The sequence below is a fragment of the Strix aluco genome, chromosome 9 (assembly GCF_031877795.1).
Source record: "Strix aluco isolate bStrAlu1 chromosome 9, bStrAlu1.hap1, whole genome shotgun sequence".
Taxonomy (NCBI): Eukaryota; Metazoa; Chordata; class Aves; order Strigiformes; family Strigidae; genus Strix; species Strix aluco.
In genome coordinates, this window is record NC_133939.1 from 8844920 (window position 1) to 8861449 (window position 16530).

At 39.3% G+C, this 16530-nt stretch overlaps 1 protein-coding gene across 6 annotated transcripts in view; it reads right to left on the bottom strand.

Annotated features, from left to right (window-relative positions):
• The window catches only part of NMNAT3 (nicotinamide nucleotide adenylyltransferase 3), a 30376-nt gene extending 14078 nt beyond the window's left edge, over nt 1–16298 (bottom strand). The window contains exons 1-4 of one of the 6 annotated variants that reach the window (XM_074833670.1): nt 15747–15867; nt 11617–11730; nt 6572–6689; nt 4791–4927 (exon numbers count right to left, since the gene is read on the bottom strand). In XM_074833670.1, coding sequence (XP_074689771.1) covers nt 4791–4899 — 109 coding nt within the window. In that variant the 5' untranslated portion in view covers nt 4900–4927; nt 6572–6689; nt 11617–11730; nt 15747–15867. Of the gene's footprint in view, nt 1–220; nt 484–4790; nt 4928–6571; nt 6690–11616; nt 11731–15746; nt 15879–16156 lie in introns of those variants that run through there. The other 5 variants (XM_074833668.1, XM_074833667.1, XM_074833671.1 and 2 more) reach the window with 5 other exon arrangements.
• Between the last annotated feature and the right edge of the window lie 232 nt (nt 16299–16530).

Below are 16530 nucleotides of genomic sequence, written 5' to 3' on the forward strand. Positions count from 1 at the left end.
AGGATTTTTCATTTTTCCATTTAAACCAAAATGTTAATTTTATTTATAGGTTATAATTAACTGGGGTGGAGTGAGGGGTATCTAACATCTTTGTTCAGATGACATGTAGGGGAGAAAATGAAAACAAAACCACCACGTAATGACTAGATACAAGTAATCCCCAAATTTGAGTTGTTCAAAACAATTTACAAACTAAATATCAAAAAGATCCTATGCTTACCTTCCCATGACATGTATGTAGAGATTCCTAAGCATGAAAAAGGAACAGAAAATAGGCAAGACTTTTTTAACTTCATGTTCAGTCACCTTCTCTGAGGGGAATTCAACAGAAGGAAAATCAAAGGGGTAAACAGTTCAGCAATCATTGCACTGAAAGTCAACATAAACATAAAATACATCAAAGCAGTAAGGGACAATCTTTTAGGATAGCTCCCATAGGATGGATGACTTTACCTTCACTGCTTCAGAGTGCTTGAAAGATGTATTCACTAAATTAGATGAGGTGTGCAAAAATTGTAGTGACAGATGTCATATGAGTACCTAGACAAACATAAATCATATCCACCTGGTTGAGTGAACTACAGGGCCTGAAGGTGCAGATTTACCTCTGTAGTCAGACAGCCACTCAAATACACTGCAACTTCAGGAACTCTCCTCCAGCAGCTGAGTAACTGAGCGTACACAACGATCAGTCCTCAAATAAATGCTGAACGATCTCCACACATCACATCTATAATAAACATTTTGTATCAAGACCTCCAAATACAGCTTCACTTCTACAGAGTTCATTTGATTTGGACAAAAAGAAGGAAAGGCAGTTTCTTGACAGCTATGAAAATGAGTATTTCCTCCAGAAAGGAAGGCTAAAACCGCTATCTTGAGAGCAAAAATGTGAATAATAAGGGATTGTAGCTCTACTCACAGGACACCCGACTCTGAAATGCTCTCATCCAAGCTGACTTTTGCCATGTAACATGACTGCAATGCAATGGTTCTCTTCAGAGATGCTACAAACCAGATGGCTAGGATTCCAAAGTCAAATATATGGGCATAACCCGAATACCACTGCAAGCAGGGGACGCCCACCCCTTATTCCGCTGGGTTTCAGAGTAAGACAACAAAACTTGTGAAACAGAAAGACGCCTACACTTCTTCCATTTCGAAAAGCATTCCTTAAATTCAGAAAAAAGCTAGGACTTGAACTGTATGCACTGGTAACAGTATTCAGAAAACTGAATTTTATGTAACAAAAGCATTTTCTTTAGGGATGTGGTATATCTTGAGATATCTTAAGACTTATGGTTTTGCTGCTTAAATTTGCACCTCCGCAAAGTGCGCCCTATAGCTTTAATTCTTTCTGAATGCTAAGCCACACATGCATCCCTCTCCTCTTCATGTGTCTTTCAAGGGTAGAGCCTAATAGAAATAACCAAGTACTGCTCTATTTCAGCAAGCACTGCTGCAAATCTTGTAAAAAAAAAAAAAATCGTTTCATTTTCAATTTTTAAGTTCAGTTAATTTTAACTAATGTCTCTCAATATTTATTGTATATGTATATTTATTGTATATTGTATAGGTAGTAACTACTGATGATCTGATCCTATTCCAATCATGTATCTGTATTGCTAGACACACTACCAAAACAGTAGGATCAAACCAGGGTTATTTTGTGTTGGTTTCAAATGCTGCTTATCAGAACTGTTGGAGGAAAACAACTCAAAGTCTGTGCATTTATGCTGACTTGCTGCTGTCACAATCTGTTCCCATCCCTTTTTTGAAAGTACCAGTCCATATTAATCAGATGCAGCCCTTGAACAACATAAACTTCTAAATTCCCAAGGCTGGTTAGTGGCTAAGTACTCCTTGAACTTCTCAGCTCTGCTGCCCAGTGTTGCATCTGACACAACACACTGATTGCGTCACATTTTCCCAAGTCTTCGTAAGATAGTAACTCATTGTCCTTCACCTCTCCCTTGCACCTGTCTTGTCACAGATAGAAACATCTTGCATTTCATACTTCCCTCCTTTGCCCTCTATCCCTTTTGGTCTTATCTGGAGACTTGGTGATGTAAGCATCCTCCACTGGCAATACCTGGGAAACAAAGTTTTAAACATCTTACATAGGTTGATTCTATTTCTTTGGATCTTACAGTCAAATGAGAAATGCAGTCAAAGAGAAATAAAAGCATCTGGCAGCAGATATCAACAGACTGGAAAGGCATTTACCACAGTCAGTGCAAGTTTCAAGAAACATTTTTAAAACAAGATTCTAGCTATGCGTGAAGACCTGTAAACAGTCAAATTCACATGAGTAGACACAAAATTCAGATAAAGAGAATCATTAGAGTTTTTCAGTCACATGTAGCTACGTCTGTTGTATTTAAAAAGCAGCACAACAAGATTTGTCAACCGATATTAACAGAAAAAGGATGAACTGACATGTGGCAATGAAACTGCTGATATAGCTTGAAGTATCAGAAACTCAATAAAATTCCCTACTTAAAATAGGGATGTATGAAAAATAAGATTAGACAGCATCTGAAACTGAAGTGATGTGCAAAAAGCTGGCAGACAAAATTACTGGAGATGTCAGCCAGGATGCACATCAGGGATAGTCATGTCATTCATAGCAGTAAAACCTGACTGTGAAGTCAACTCCGGCCAAGCTATTGTACAACTCCTCATTTCTGCCCGATTTCTGATTGAGCAGAAATACTGAAGTAGCACCAGAAGTCATTCATTCTTACAGGTAGGAAACATCACCCCTCATGATAGTTATTTTTTCATTCATGCTAGTTACATTTTCAGGCATTCAGTGTGTACGTTAGCTCCGAAGTGCACTGTTCTCACTGAGAAGGGAATCAATTTGAATATGGCAGACCACTACCTCACTTCAAACAAGGTTCAGTCATGTATAACCATTGTCGTCTAGCCCCACCATCAGCTCCCAGTCTGCAACTAGTGCTTCTTCTTAGCTAATAAGCTCTCATTTTTCCTCTCCTTCCCTGGGTAACTGCAGAACCAGAAACAGGATCTGGGTGGGAATGGTTCTGCCATAAAACAGGCATCCAAAATCGATCATTTTTATAGCATGTTGCCAACCCCTTCTGTCTGAACCATAGCAAGAAAGACCATATACCAGATTTGTATGTATCCATACATATAAAACACACATCTACATTTATAGTTACTTCAAATAAAGCTATCTCTACTTGGGATTGGTAAAGCTTCCACAGGCTCACTGAGGATTCTTGGTTTCCAGACATCCTGGGTTAAGCATTCAGAAAGCACAATGATGACAGTGTAGGCAACCCAGACACAAATGAAGTCCCCTTCTTTAATGCATGAAGTAGTTTGACTAGAAAGACTCCACACATTAAACTAAGAAGTCAAAACGCAAGTCACATCCCATCCAGAACTAAACACTAACGTTAGAGAGGTGCAATGTAATGCACAACTTTCATTTCAACCTTTCAAAATGTCATTTTTAATATGATTTTCACTAGACTTGTTTAGGTAAACTGCTCTGAGTAAGGGTTGGAGTCTTATCACACAGACCCTAGAGCAGACCAGACAATGAATTGTGATTCAGATAGAAGCATAATTCATTTCCCAGTTCAATCCTTCTTTCAAGGTAAAGAATTAAGTTACTGGACAATAACATGACTTAAACAGAAGTACCAATTGGTCTCACATTGCTTTTCTACTTCATGCACACCCACGCAGTAAAAACAGTTATAAAATTACAGTGAGAAAAGCCAATTCAAATCCCTTTTTAACCCTTTATTTCTCATTCTGCAGGAACAACAAAATCATTTTACAGTTACAACAGAGATTCATAGAGGCAGTCCTCAGAGCCAGTTGTGTAATTCTTCCTCATTAAAGTCAAAGTATTCTCACAGTATATGGCAAGCATGTAGTTGCTGCGTTTACTGCACAGTGGTATCAGTGGGTCACTAGATTCTCTCTCCTCCCCACAATCTGACAACTAAACTCCTTTTACTATTATTTTCTGTTCAGGTTCCTCCCTCCCTCCGAACTTCTCTGCCAGGTTCCAGTAAACTATCATTTCCTTCCAATCTCTTCCAGAAACATATGTGTATATTTTAGCTGCCAGATGGAAAAAAAATAAAAGTCTCAGCAATTAAGTAGCTGATCAAGCTTAGAGTTCAATGCTTCTCAGTAGCTTTTCTGATCCTTCTTTAAGTTCCTGATGTTACCCACCTTTCTCCTTTGTTGCCGAAACCTTCTAGCCTGCTGACATCTTGCTTTTCTGATCTCCTTTATGAGGAAATTATTCTGCTAGGGGAGATAACTTGTACCTCTTAGTGAAGATGGATAATGAATAATTAATGTTTCATCTTTTCTCCAGGTTCAGCCAGCTGTCAAAACTGCTAACTGTAACACTTCTTCATATTAAAACACAATGTATCACAAAAGCATCAAATCTGAACGTAAATATTTCTTCTCAGTTTCAAAATTGTTAAGTGTACTCTTTCACAAGGCTCAGCCTGTTCCATGAATATGATCCTAAAACCGTTGATAAAACTTTCAGTTTATTTGCATGAATGGTCATTATGATACTTGTTTATGTACCAAGTCAAAGGAAAAGGTAATACTAGACTTTCTATACTGAGTATGTCATGAAAGCTTCATCCTGAATGATCAATAAACAATACTAAAACCAAGCCAGCTGTAAAGTGACAGCTTATCTATAGTGAGTGTTAAAAATCTTTCCTCCTTTTCACAGTAAAACATGTGTGTGCGTGGTCCTAACACACCTTACTGACCTGTTTGATGCAGGTGATCTCTAGCCACCTCAAATAAACGCATATGCATGTTTGTGATGGGGTTAAAGGAGCCACAGGCTAGAAGAATGAGAGGTATCCTGCTCTTCATTCTGACACCAGAACATTAAAACTCCACCCTAAAAAAAAAATTAAAAAATAATTAAAATAAAAGACAAACTTGGCAAAGAGCAGTCTGCCCATTGTTCCTCAATCTAAAGGAGCACTGTTTTCAGACCCTTGCATTCCTGGAACGCTAATAAAGTATCAGAAGATCAGTCCTCTGTATCATCACAGCACACAGGAAGTACTAGCTCAGAAACACGTGCTTTTGCTATTAATTCGGAGACCATCAACAAATTCTGTTTCCTCACATACAGAGATGGCTAGAAAGTATTTCTAGAAATTCATATTGTGACCTGGCCTCCAGCTCTCTCCATCAAGTGTAACAGTCTTCCTGCAGAAGACACTTGCATCCCAAATTTCAGAAGTCAGTCTTGGGTTAACAGACTGAATCTGGTATGGATTCTGTGTTCTGTTTAGCCAAATCCTGTTCTCCATCTGCACTGTACCAAAGCACTGTAGCCCAGAGCCTACCTCTCACTGTTCCCAGTCCTTATATTCCCTTATTTTTTTCCCCTTTTCTAACTTAGAAAAATATAACGATAATGGTTGAAGCAATGTCAAGTTGATGTTTTATAGCTGCCAGCTCTGTCAGTTCCTTACAGAGGATTTATAACTCCGAAGACTGTACCATTTAACAGCATTCAGTGCACCTGGCAACAAGTTTTAATATCTTCACTTGTGACGTTGGTAGTTTGCAAACTTTTTACAGAGAAAATTCTTTGAAGCATACGTGCTATCTGTACCTTGAGCATCTAGTACTGAATATACATATAAAGATTCTTTTGTAATATTTTCATTTTACTTTACTCATTTCTCGTATCTCCCATCATACTAAGGGAGATATACTGGGGGAGAAAAGACTTGCTGGCTGTAGAGCCATTGAAAGTTAGCAATGATTTTATGATCTACAGTTGAAGCAGCTGTAGGAAGCACATTTCACAGCACTCTCTCCTCTGATTTACTATCCCTGTGTAGACACTAACAAACTCGTATGTGAAAACTATGCAAACTTTACAGGCTCTTTATTCAGAAAAATCAAACTCAAAGTGTTCTTTTGTTCAATATCAGCCATTCTGTAAATGTATCTTCATTGTATAAGGAAAGGTCTTTTTGCCTTGAAACAGGTAGCAAAACATTAGTAGCTATGATTAGCTGGAAAATAAATCATTACTAGAACATCAAAGTGTTCTCCTATAGTCCCAACTTTTTGCTAGATAAATTCTGTTGCCATAGATTAGTCAGTGCTGAACTCTAAATGATAAATCAATTAATTCCAGACTAAGAATTTTCTAGAAGTAGAAACTTTTTGCAATCATAACTGCAATGATGTTGTTCAGCATCCAGCCCTGCAAACAGGCTTATACAATCTTATATGACAACCTAAAACAAATGACACAGTCATATAACTTTACCCAATTGCCAAGCAGTGTCAGTCAGCACTTCACGTAAACAAATGCGTGTTCAGGGGGAAAAGCACAGACCCATTCTCCCCTATTACACATAGCAATAGCAGCTCTAGCTCTGATACGCTCTCTTCTGTTCTGATGATATGTAGTTTACATTTCCTTTGCTGTTCTTTTCTTCGCCATCGTGAAAGTTATAAAGTGATTTTTTTTTTTAAAGAAGCTTTTAATTCTATAGACTTCTCTATTTCTCACCTGAAGGAGATGTGTTGGATGGTTTGATTGCAGCTCTTACTCATTTATACCTCTGAGACTAGTGAAAGACTTCAACCTGTAATTCTTAATGACAACCAGACAGTACTGCTCATGGAAACTGAAAAACCAAATCAAACCAACGACAAAAAAGACAAAAAGAAAAAAAATTTCAAACCAAGAATGTACTAATAGTAAACATGTAGTAAAGAGGCGTTTGAAAAGGTGTTTTTATACATATGTACACCCCCCATATATATAAAATGTCTATACATGTAAATAAAAATTAAAACAGCAGTGTTTTTATTCCTACTATCCCTGATGTAGTGTATCCTAAACTTATTCAATTCAGTTGCCATCTTGGCTGGTATTAACTAAGGGTTTAAAATCATTAGAACACCCCCCAAAATAACAGGAAAAAAAAAAAAAGAGACATAACTGATTTTTCAGCTAAGCTCTCTTGAGAAATCAGAGGCGAAAAGTTTAAATACAAAGCTTTAAGCAGAAGAGAAAGCCTCTTCACCTGTTCGTCTTATGTGATGCAGTGGCAGCCACACTTCCTTAGAGTGCTACAGCATACCAGTGTTCCTACAGTTACAGGCTGCTGTGAACATTCAGTTCAGTCATATGCATTCTACCTACATGCATGAAGCAGACTGTCCTTAACTAGTTTCACCCACTGAATATAAGCTACAAACAAGTAGGTGACCATGCTGTTATCATGCATTTACTAAGTGTGCACCTTGTGCCAGAGGAATAAATTTCTATTTCATGTGTTCCATAAAAATAAGCCATTAAGCCAGTCCTGAATACTTCAATAAGCTCTCTTGCCAGATGGCCTACAGACCAAGAAAGCAGTAGTTTCTGCACCATTTTAAATATGGTAATACCAATTTGCACCTATTAGTTGCTCTATGTTTGCAAAAAAGTCACCCAAGTGTAACATCAGTAATGTACTTTGTTAAATAAATAATCAGGGATTAATTTGTTCCCTAGCAATTGTCCCTACAATTCCATTACTGGCGCCCCGTAAAACATAGAAGTGTTTCCTCCTATTGCTGCTCTCAAGTCTAGCTAAAATACGAAGTACTTTGGAAGAAGTTGTGCATGGATAATTCAACTGTTAATCCAGTCTTGTTGCAAGGCTGCAAAAAGAAATTCCAATTAAAGCAAACATGTATCTTGATCCCTAACAGGAAAGGAGAATTAAAAATGCAGGATGCATGTAGCTTGGCACAGGAAGAAAGGACAGAGTGTCACGTCTAAAAGAGGGCTGCAACCAAGAAAGCAAACTTTCTCCTGGGATTTCCTTGGTACCCAACTTTTAGGAGTGCTGCAATGTAATGATGTTATCAATCAGCAGAAATGGCAATTATTCAGCACTTCTAGAATTCAGGTCCTTATCTCTGTGCTTCCACTTCCATAACTGTGAAATCAGAACTAATGTTCAACTATTTCAGAGGCTGGACCTGGCTTCACACATACCTTAACTGAAGTGACCAGACCTGTAGATATCACCTTCTTTACGTCTTCTTCCTAATTCTCCCTATAACATCTGTGACAAACTACTGCTTTTATGTATAAGCTACATACATGCAAGTGCTCCATAATCATTAAATGATCATCTCAAGAAGCCTCTGAGGGTGACTAATTCTATAAAGGAATCACTTTTGTACTTACAATCACTCTTGCATCAAAATACTCTACCTACCCAGGAACTGAAAGGAAGAGAAAAATCTAGATGTAAACAGGCAGTATTTGTTTTGAAGAAATTCCAATACTGGTATCACCCCTATTTTAATAAACATACTATATGCATTGCAAAGAACAATGCATTGTTCTGCACGTGGAATTTTAGGACTTCTTCTGTCCTGCCCAACAGCATTGTGTACCTTCCCAGGGTATTTAGACATTAAGCACAGGCTCCAGAAAAGGAATGCAACCAAAACTTGCAAGAACAGGCACTTTGTTTCATATAATTTTCTAAGCATTCTCTTATTGAGTTTATAAAGTGGTATTGTTAACAAATCAAATTTGTTATATGAAAAAACCCCAACCTTATTCTTTTACAGTCTCTCTCTCTTGTTGGTACTAATCAGTAATTTTTAGATGTCGGTGTTAAAAGAGACAACCTCCCACAATTCTTCATTTACTGCAACTGCCAAATTCTTATTCAAGAAGCAGAAGTAGTAAATTGTATGGTAACATTTTATATTGATCAGGTATTCACTAGGCAAACCACTTTCAAATCCTCAGTTTCTTGAGAGAAGGGGCAGAAAATCATTGAAAAGTTCCATTTGTACTGAGGGTCTCCCACCCCGCCATAACTCCTGTACCTCTGAACTATCTTCATGTGATTGAAGTAATTTGCTGCTGCCTTGCTTAAAAATGGCAAGATTTTAGCAGAGTTTGCTCTGCTATTCAAGTGTTTGCTGCATCAGTACGATGTCTATGTGTGCACCTCAAAGGATGAAATCAAATTCCAAGCACCTGAAATCCCACTGGAGAAAAAAACACAACTGTATTTCAGAATTCTAAAGAAAATATTCAGTGAAAAAAGTGTGTTAAAGCAAGAGACACAGATACCAGACTGAGCTATGAAAGCATTTTTTGATTGAGATGATTAATATTTTTAATAATTGCCTATGATATTTCTACAGCAAGATTGCACCTTCTACTTTCAACTATTTTAAAAGCATTTGACAGAAACCTTGGGAATAAGTCAGTTAACATCACTATCATTGAGCAGTATTAGCAAGATTTGTATGTTTACTTTAAGAGTATAATAATGGACTTAATTTTTTAAATGTAATTCTGGTTTTAAAACAACCGCGTTTGATTTTTGCACAAAGTCAGTAAGCTCTGTAAATACATCTCCTATTAGTTCAGCTTTCCTCCTGACATGAGAGACACTGCCTTTTATTGTACTTCTAATCTTAAAAGATAACACATCTTTTGTCATCTTTTCTGTCTTCAAAATTCATAAATAACGGAAGCAAGAGAAATCACAGCTCTGACCAGAGACTGTGAAGTTTTTCTGCTTTGGAACATTATAAGTATTGTTTTTAATGATGAAAGAGATCCCTTTATATAAGAATAAGGTTCAAAGAAGACAAGTTGCAGTGTGTTCCCATTTCATGCAATAACTGTGTACGGCTTCTGGTGAGTGCTTCTGAGTCTGTGTGCTCTGTCCTGGGCACATGTACCAACAGCCCTGGCCAAGCAGGTGTGTCTCATAAACACCACTTACCTTACACGTGAGTGCGGTTTAGAAAGCTTGCAACAGTATGGTACATCATGTGGCACATATGTACCGCATTTTACGTGGTACATAAAAGGGCAGATAGATTCCTTCAAATAAGGAGGCCACACTTAAGCTATATAAAATACTTTATGATGGAAAAGTCATTATAAAATTCCTGCAAGTTCTTTTTCTGTTGCCTATATTCCTGCAATATGTCAATAATAGATGGCGTTACAGATGACCACAGTTAAGTTCTGCTGAAAGTCAGTAATTACAGCCATATCTGATTAATTATCAGAAGCACAATGGAGTGCTGAGCTGTGCAGTCTGATTCATCAGCTGTTAAATTAGTAAACTGGAGGACAAGACGCTGATACGTGCACACTATGAGGCAGACTCACCCTCCAGGTAAAATTTCTGCAAAGAGCAGAAATAAACTGAATCCTAGCACAGGATAAAAGTGTTATCTCCTCCTGTGAGGGTGGATCTAGACTAATTTAGATGAAATTTAGATTTGAACAAGTTCAAAGCTGCCCACATCCATTCTTTTACTAGGCCACATCATTACCTCATATAAATTCATGTAGCTGCACTGAGCCCAGCTGAGTTACACCTGGTGACATTAAAGATGTTATGGTTGCAAGACACATTTTCAAAGTCAGAAAATAAAAAGTACATTTTAGTAGCTGACCCAAATCATAGCAAACCACAGTACACAAATATCCCTTAAAAATATGACGAGATATCAGATTTTCTCATGCAGTTACTAATGAGAGTCATTGTGATAACAAAAGTTACTCCAGTCAGTAAGTTCCCAGCATGTGCTATCACTGAAATCAATCTTCCACAAATGACAAATATTTACCTGTATATCCCCACCTTCCACTTTAATAATGAACATAAGTATCTGGGTGAGAGAAAAAATGAAAAATGTATAATCTAGGGTGATATTTTATTTGCTTATCAAAAAGTTACTCACCCCAGCCAAGAAGAATTTTACAAGGTGCACATAAATATTACACATAGCCTAATATGACACTCTAATCCTCTAAAATAGCTTTTTCAGGGCCACATGATGGATCATATTATTGTTAAATTCCAGTGACTCAGGTGCACTTCATTTCTTTGACTTTCATTGGAAAGCCATAAACAAAGTGTATGATAGGATACATGATTTTCCATCAGATTCAGCACATCAAAAGTATGAAGTTGCCCCTTCCAATCCCCACACCAGACTTTTAGTCAGAAAATGCAAGTTCCATAACAGTTTCTGAATCAGCTTCAAAGACACCCCCAAATCTAATCACCTCCAAGCTCACTGCAGTCCTCACTACAGCAGCAGCTTCTACAACCTTATAAAAATCACCTGGGCTTTTGTATATGTATCTGTGAAAATGGCCCAAAGCACAACAAATATTGTCTTTAGTAATGCATAGGGTTCTTTTGCTTAAGATAGAAGATTGGCTTAATTTTGGGGTACTTGCCATTTTTTCTTCAGCTTTGTCCAGGCAGCAATTTTCCCAGCCAATGGTAGTGACCACAAAGCTACTCACGGACAAGTTACCTCACAGAAAACTGCAATATGTCTGTGGCCCAAATTCCAAGTGCCTTGGCAGCTAACAGAGAAGGCAGCCTCAGCAGAATTGTCTCCCTCTCCTGAGATTAGAATCCTCCAAATCACAGTATGATACTTCGGCAATTTCTTTATTTCAGGATATATCAGTGGGGAAATCCCTGTTCACAGAAAAGCCAACAAGACCTCTTCATTATTTACATCTCTGAAACCAACTTAAACATGACTTACACTTGTTTTGTCCCTTTATGTTTTTTTTTCTTCCAAATAAAAACTAGTTCTCTGGTTTTAATTTCCGTTCCCCACTGTTTCTGCTTCATAAAAAGAAACCACAGTCAAAAGGCACTAAACAAAAAAAAAAAATCACCATAAAAAAGTGCACATGGACAAAACATGAAAAATAAAAATAATCAAATGACCACAGGACTCAGTTTGAAATACATGCTAAAATTTAATTTCCAGTTAATAATGAACATGGTATCACCTTAAATGATTTTCAAGTGCAAAAAATTTGAACAGAGTAATTCCTTAGCACAACCTTAAAAAAAAAAAAAGCATTCTCAACACACTCAAAACAGTATCAGTGAATTCAAGTCAATGACAACAATTTTTTAAGCCTGTGAGTTTTTGCAGGTTTATAACTAGAATTACACAGTGGGACAGAGAGATGCTTCCATGGTAATATTCTGTAAAATACCTTTTTCTTAATATTCTTAATCTGGACCCTCATCCTACAAAATAATCAACAACTCAGCAACATGAAAACCACCACCATTCATGCACATCAACAGTAAACTCCCATACTGTTAACATGCATATATATGTGTGTTTACTAAACATTTTGACATTGTCGGATTTATCTGTTGTCTTTAAACAGTAAAAATATAAAGACAAACCACAGCAGAACGCTCTTACATTCCTTCTCTGTATTCTCTGGGAAAATCATGGAATAAGCCCCATTTTGTAAAAAAGGCATTTCATTCTAACTGCCCGTAAGACATTCAGCGATGCTTAGACACATAGGTCTGTAGCAGTTTCATCTGGTTACAAAGCCGATGATACTACACTAACCCAGACCTATGCAGGATATAAGTAAAAAAAGACCAGCTTGGCAAACTACACACATTCAGTGTTTGCTGGGCAGTGCAGGATCTCAGCATGCATTACACAACAGCAGTCCCTGCACCTTTTTGTAGCATTTCAACAAGGTCAAGAGAATACAACCAGCTCCTGACATCTTCTTGTATTCACTGCAGTATGATCTTTATAATTACTTATCCAATAATCCCTAGTGATCTCTCAACATCTAACACTCAACTCCTTTCCTACTCCTTGTGTCCTTACCACACTAATGAATAAGCTTTTTTGTCTTCTACAGTTGATAAACTAAGTAGCCAATAGTCATCCTTCTATTTGCATTTATGAGTCAGTTATCCACAGATTTCCAGAAAAAGAGAATACATGCAGAACTGCAACCTAGAGGAGCTATTTTTAAGCAAACTGCTGATTTAGTGAAAGCACCAACTTGTCTGTCAAAACAAACTCTTACTAAAACTTCAAGAGTTCCTTTTGCGAAGCCATTTAGAGTGATTTTCCTATCAACATCTTCTGCAATTTTTTTATAATTAGCAAAATACATTTAGCAGAACCTGAGGCAAATCTAGTAACAGAAATACGGTTTGCACACAGATGGTAGATATCAATGTGGTAAAGAAGGCATCTTCAGTTACTAAAATCTGTTCTTATACAGCTGGTTTTAAAAGGTAGCAAACTAATGAAACCCCTGAAAGTACTACTGGACACAGAAGAACACTGAAATGCAAAATAACCATATATAGCAACCACAGGGTAATGCAGGATTTCCAGAACATCCAGCAAGACCAAAGTTAAAACATCAACATCCATAATCCCACTGCTTACTTTTCTGTTTCAAAAAAGGGATAACTATTTGCTATCTACCTGTGTTAGGAGCAACTAACTCCTGACACTGTTTGTGTACCTAGGAAAGAACATCTCACTAGCTCTACAGTTACATGGAAGAGGTCTTCTAGCAAAGAAAAGAATTAAGGTAAAATGAAAAACTTGACTAAGGCTATGTTTCTATGCTTCAAGGTTTACCTGACCACCTCCAGAAAGCAAGAAGGAATTCTTCCACACTATATAGAACTCCTCAGTTTAAGTGCATGATAGGTCTTCTCATTTTCCTCTAAAATTCAACCTATTAGTTACTGCCAGAAGCAACAAACCCAACCCAACAGTTGATGTTAATAATGAATATATAAAGCTGCTGTTTGAAGCCATGTGCCCTCCTGCACCAATTCAGTAGCATGCCAGTATCCCTAAGTGTTGCATACTTGACAGTGAGAAAGCTATTTGCAATTATATTTTTTAGCGATCAAAATGAAAAGCATTATGTGCATTTCTTACACTAGTATATGAATTTGCCTATTAACACTGAGGATTTTGCATAGCAATGAGGTAGTTTAAGTAAATGGCTCCTAAGGCTCAAGAGTTCACATTGCTTGTTATCTTTATATTTTAATTAAATGATTAATTTAGAATTCTACTTGCTTCATCTTGTACAACCAAACAATTCAAGGAAATGATACAAAAATGCATGTGCCCTGCCTATTGTCCAAGATGTTTTGTTTGCTCTAAGAATATCTCACCTGCACAGGGATTTGTATCTATCCCAAGAAAAAGAAGTGAGATTCTGAAACAACTACACTGAAATTAGGTACCTAATTGTAGCTGCAATCACATTGCAACTATCACCCTAAATGTTTTTAAGTTCTTATAATAATGAAAATAAACATTAATAACCATACAGTTATACCATCTTCAGAAACTTTGACTGCACCTCCTCTGTTTTTTGGTGGCAGCCAAAAAGCCAATAAAATGCTGGGCATCACAAGGAAAAGTACTGAGCCCATCACACAGAGTATTTTTTTAGCACTACAGAAAACGTGGATAGGCCCATGTTTTGACTACTGTGAGCAGTGCTGGTCTCAGCTCAGAAAGGGCAGTTCAAAGGGTCAAGTGAATGGAGCTGCCACTGTTCAAGAGAGGCAAAAAAAGTGTCTGGGATGGTTTGGAGGGGAGGAGCTTGGGGGAGGCTACAGCTGAGTGTTATAAAATGATGAAGGCATTAGATAAAGTGAATGCAAAGCCTTTCCCTGCAATACTAGACCTAGGGAGCAGTCAGTGAAAGCAACAAAAAATTGGGGTTTTTTTATGCCAAAAGAATACACTGGGAGGATACACGCATGTACAGTGTCCCTAGGGAAGGAGCTGTGGCTGGGAATACAAGGGGAAGCAAGCGGCCAGGTTAGTTTCCCTAAATTGCATCTCCTCTCTCCACTGCCTGAAACCGATCGCTGGGCTGGACAGGCCATTAGTCCAACACAGTATGGCATTTCTTATGGTTTTGAAGATCTCCACTATGCTCTGTAAGCCTATATGGCTAATTTCTTAGTTTCTTCTAATGCTTAGTGGGTAGTTGGGCTTCTACAGCATTTTGAGTGGTGCCTTGCACTAAACCAACAATATGGGGGAAAAAAATACAGTTGTGAAGTTGGCTCTTGAGATTCAGGCAGCCTCCTTCAGGGCGATAGGGCCCTGCCAGGGACAGGGCAGACAGCTGGGGTTAACAGCTTCACCCAGCCTATTTAATCGGCTATGCCAGATGCAGCAGTAGCTACTTAAAACATTTTATGAATTAAGACTTTAGAAATCATCACTGCAATGGAATCCCATTTGTCTCATTAAGCTATTTTAAAAGGCAAGACCTCAAATAGCTCAACTTCCCCTTTGACAGAACTGTCACCTATTGTGTCCTTAGTGCCCCCTCCTCCCCCCCCCCCCCCCCCCCCCCCCCATATCTCTGGGCTTCTCAAAGGTCTTTTAGATCATCTGAGCACTAATTAGCTTATCATATCTACACTAAATTCTAAAATTTGCATTTCTGAAGTTAAAGGCATGAAGCTAATTTACTGCTAGAATCACACAATGTAACTAGACTTAAGTAGCAAATAATAATGCCTGAAAAAGGAACTACTCTGGTATATTGTATTGCTACAAAGCTTAATGAAAACAAACATCAGGGATCATTTATAAAACCAAACAACAGCTGTTGCACAAGGGGGTAAACAACCTCTTAAAGTGAGGTAGAGGAGAAAGATGAGTAAGTTACACAATGAAAGCCAGACAGATTAAAAAAACCCAATAAAACCCCCATATATCCTCTCATCTTCTTTAAATCTCACTGGCACTTGAGTAGGTGTTTGGCGGGGGGGGGGGGGGAGCTTTAATTTATTATTTTAAAAATATATATATATATATAGTCCTGGAGATAGGTTTACCGTGTATTTGACGTAGAGAGTACACCAGACTTCAGCCCCTGAGCTGAAAGGCCTACACGTCTTCTCACAGCGCTCCGGGGACAAACGGGCTCAACCTGACAGGAACTCCTCGGCTCCGCCCCGGGCTGTGAGGAAACGCCCCCGCCCCCGGAGCCGCTCGCCCCCTCCTCCGGGTACCCGGGCCAGGCACACCCGCCCGCGGCCGCCACTCGCCCTGCGGGGCGCTGGCAGACCCAGGCTCAGGCCCAGGCCCAGGCCCTTGCGGGGAGCCCCAGCTGCCTGCGGAGGGCCGAGGCCCGAGCGCAGGCGGTTACCGGAGGCCTCCCCCGGCCTCCCCGCAGGGACGCGCGGCCCCGTGCCTCCTTCCCGCCGCCCCCACCCTCCCTCCTGTCCCCTCCCTCCTTCCTCACCGCGGCCGTGGGGTGCCGGGGCTGGGGCGGCCAGGGTCGAGTCGGGTCGGGTCGGGTCGGCCTCTGCCGGGCCCGCTGCGGCAGTGCAGGACAGGCGGGGGCGGCGCTGCCGCGGCGGCTGCTGCCTCTGCCTCCCCCTTGCCCGCTCCAGTGCCGCTCGCCCTCGGGCTGGCTCCGCACCGCCACCCGCTTCGGCCAGCGCCGCGCCTGGGGCATCGCCACTTGCCCTTTGGCAAGCGCTGTCAGGCGCCCTCCTCTTGTCAGAGAGCAGGGAAGGTGGTGGTTGAGCTCCTTTATTTGCCTTAGGTGACGTTCCAAAGTTTTGGCTTCCTGCTGTTATTTCTGTTGTTAAGGATGGGCTCTGCGGCTGCAGG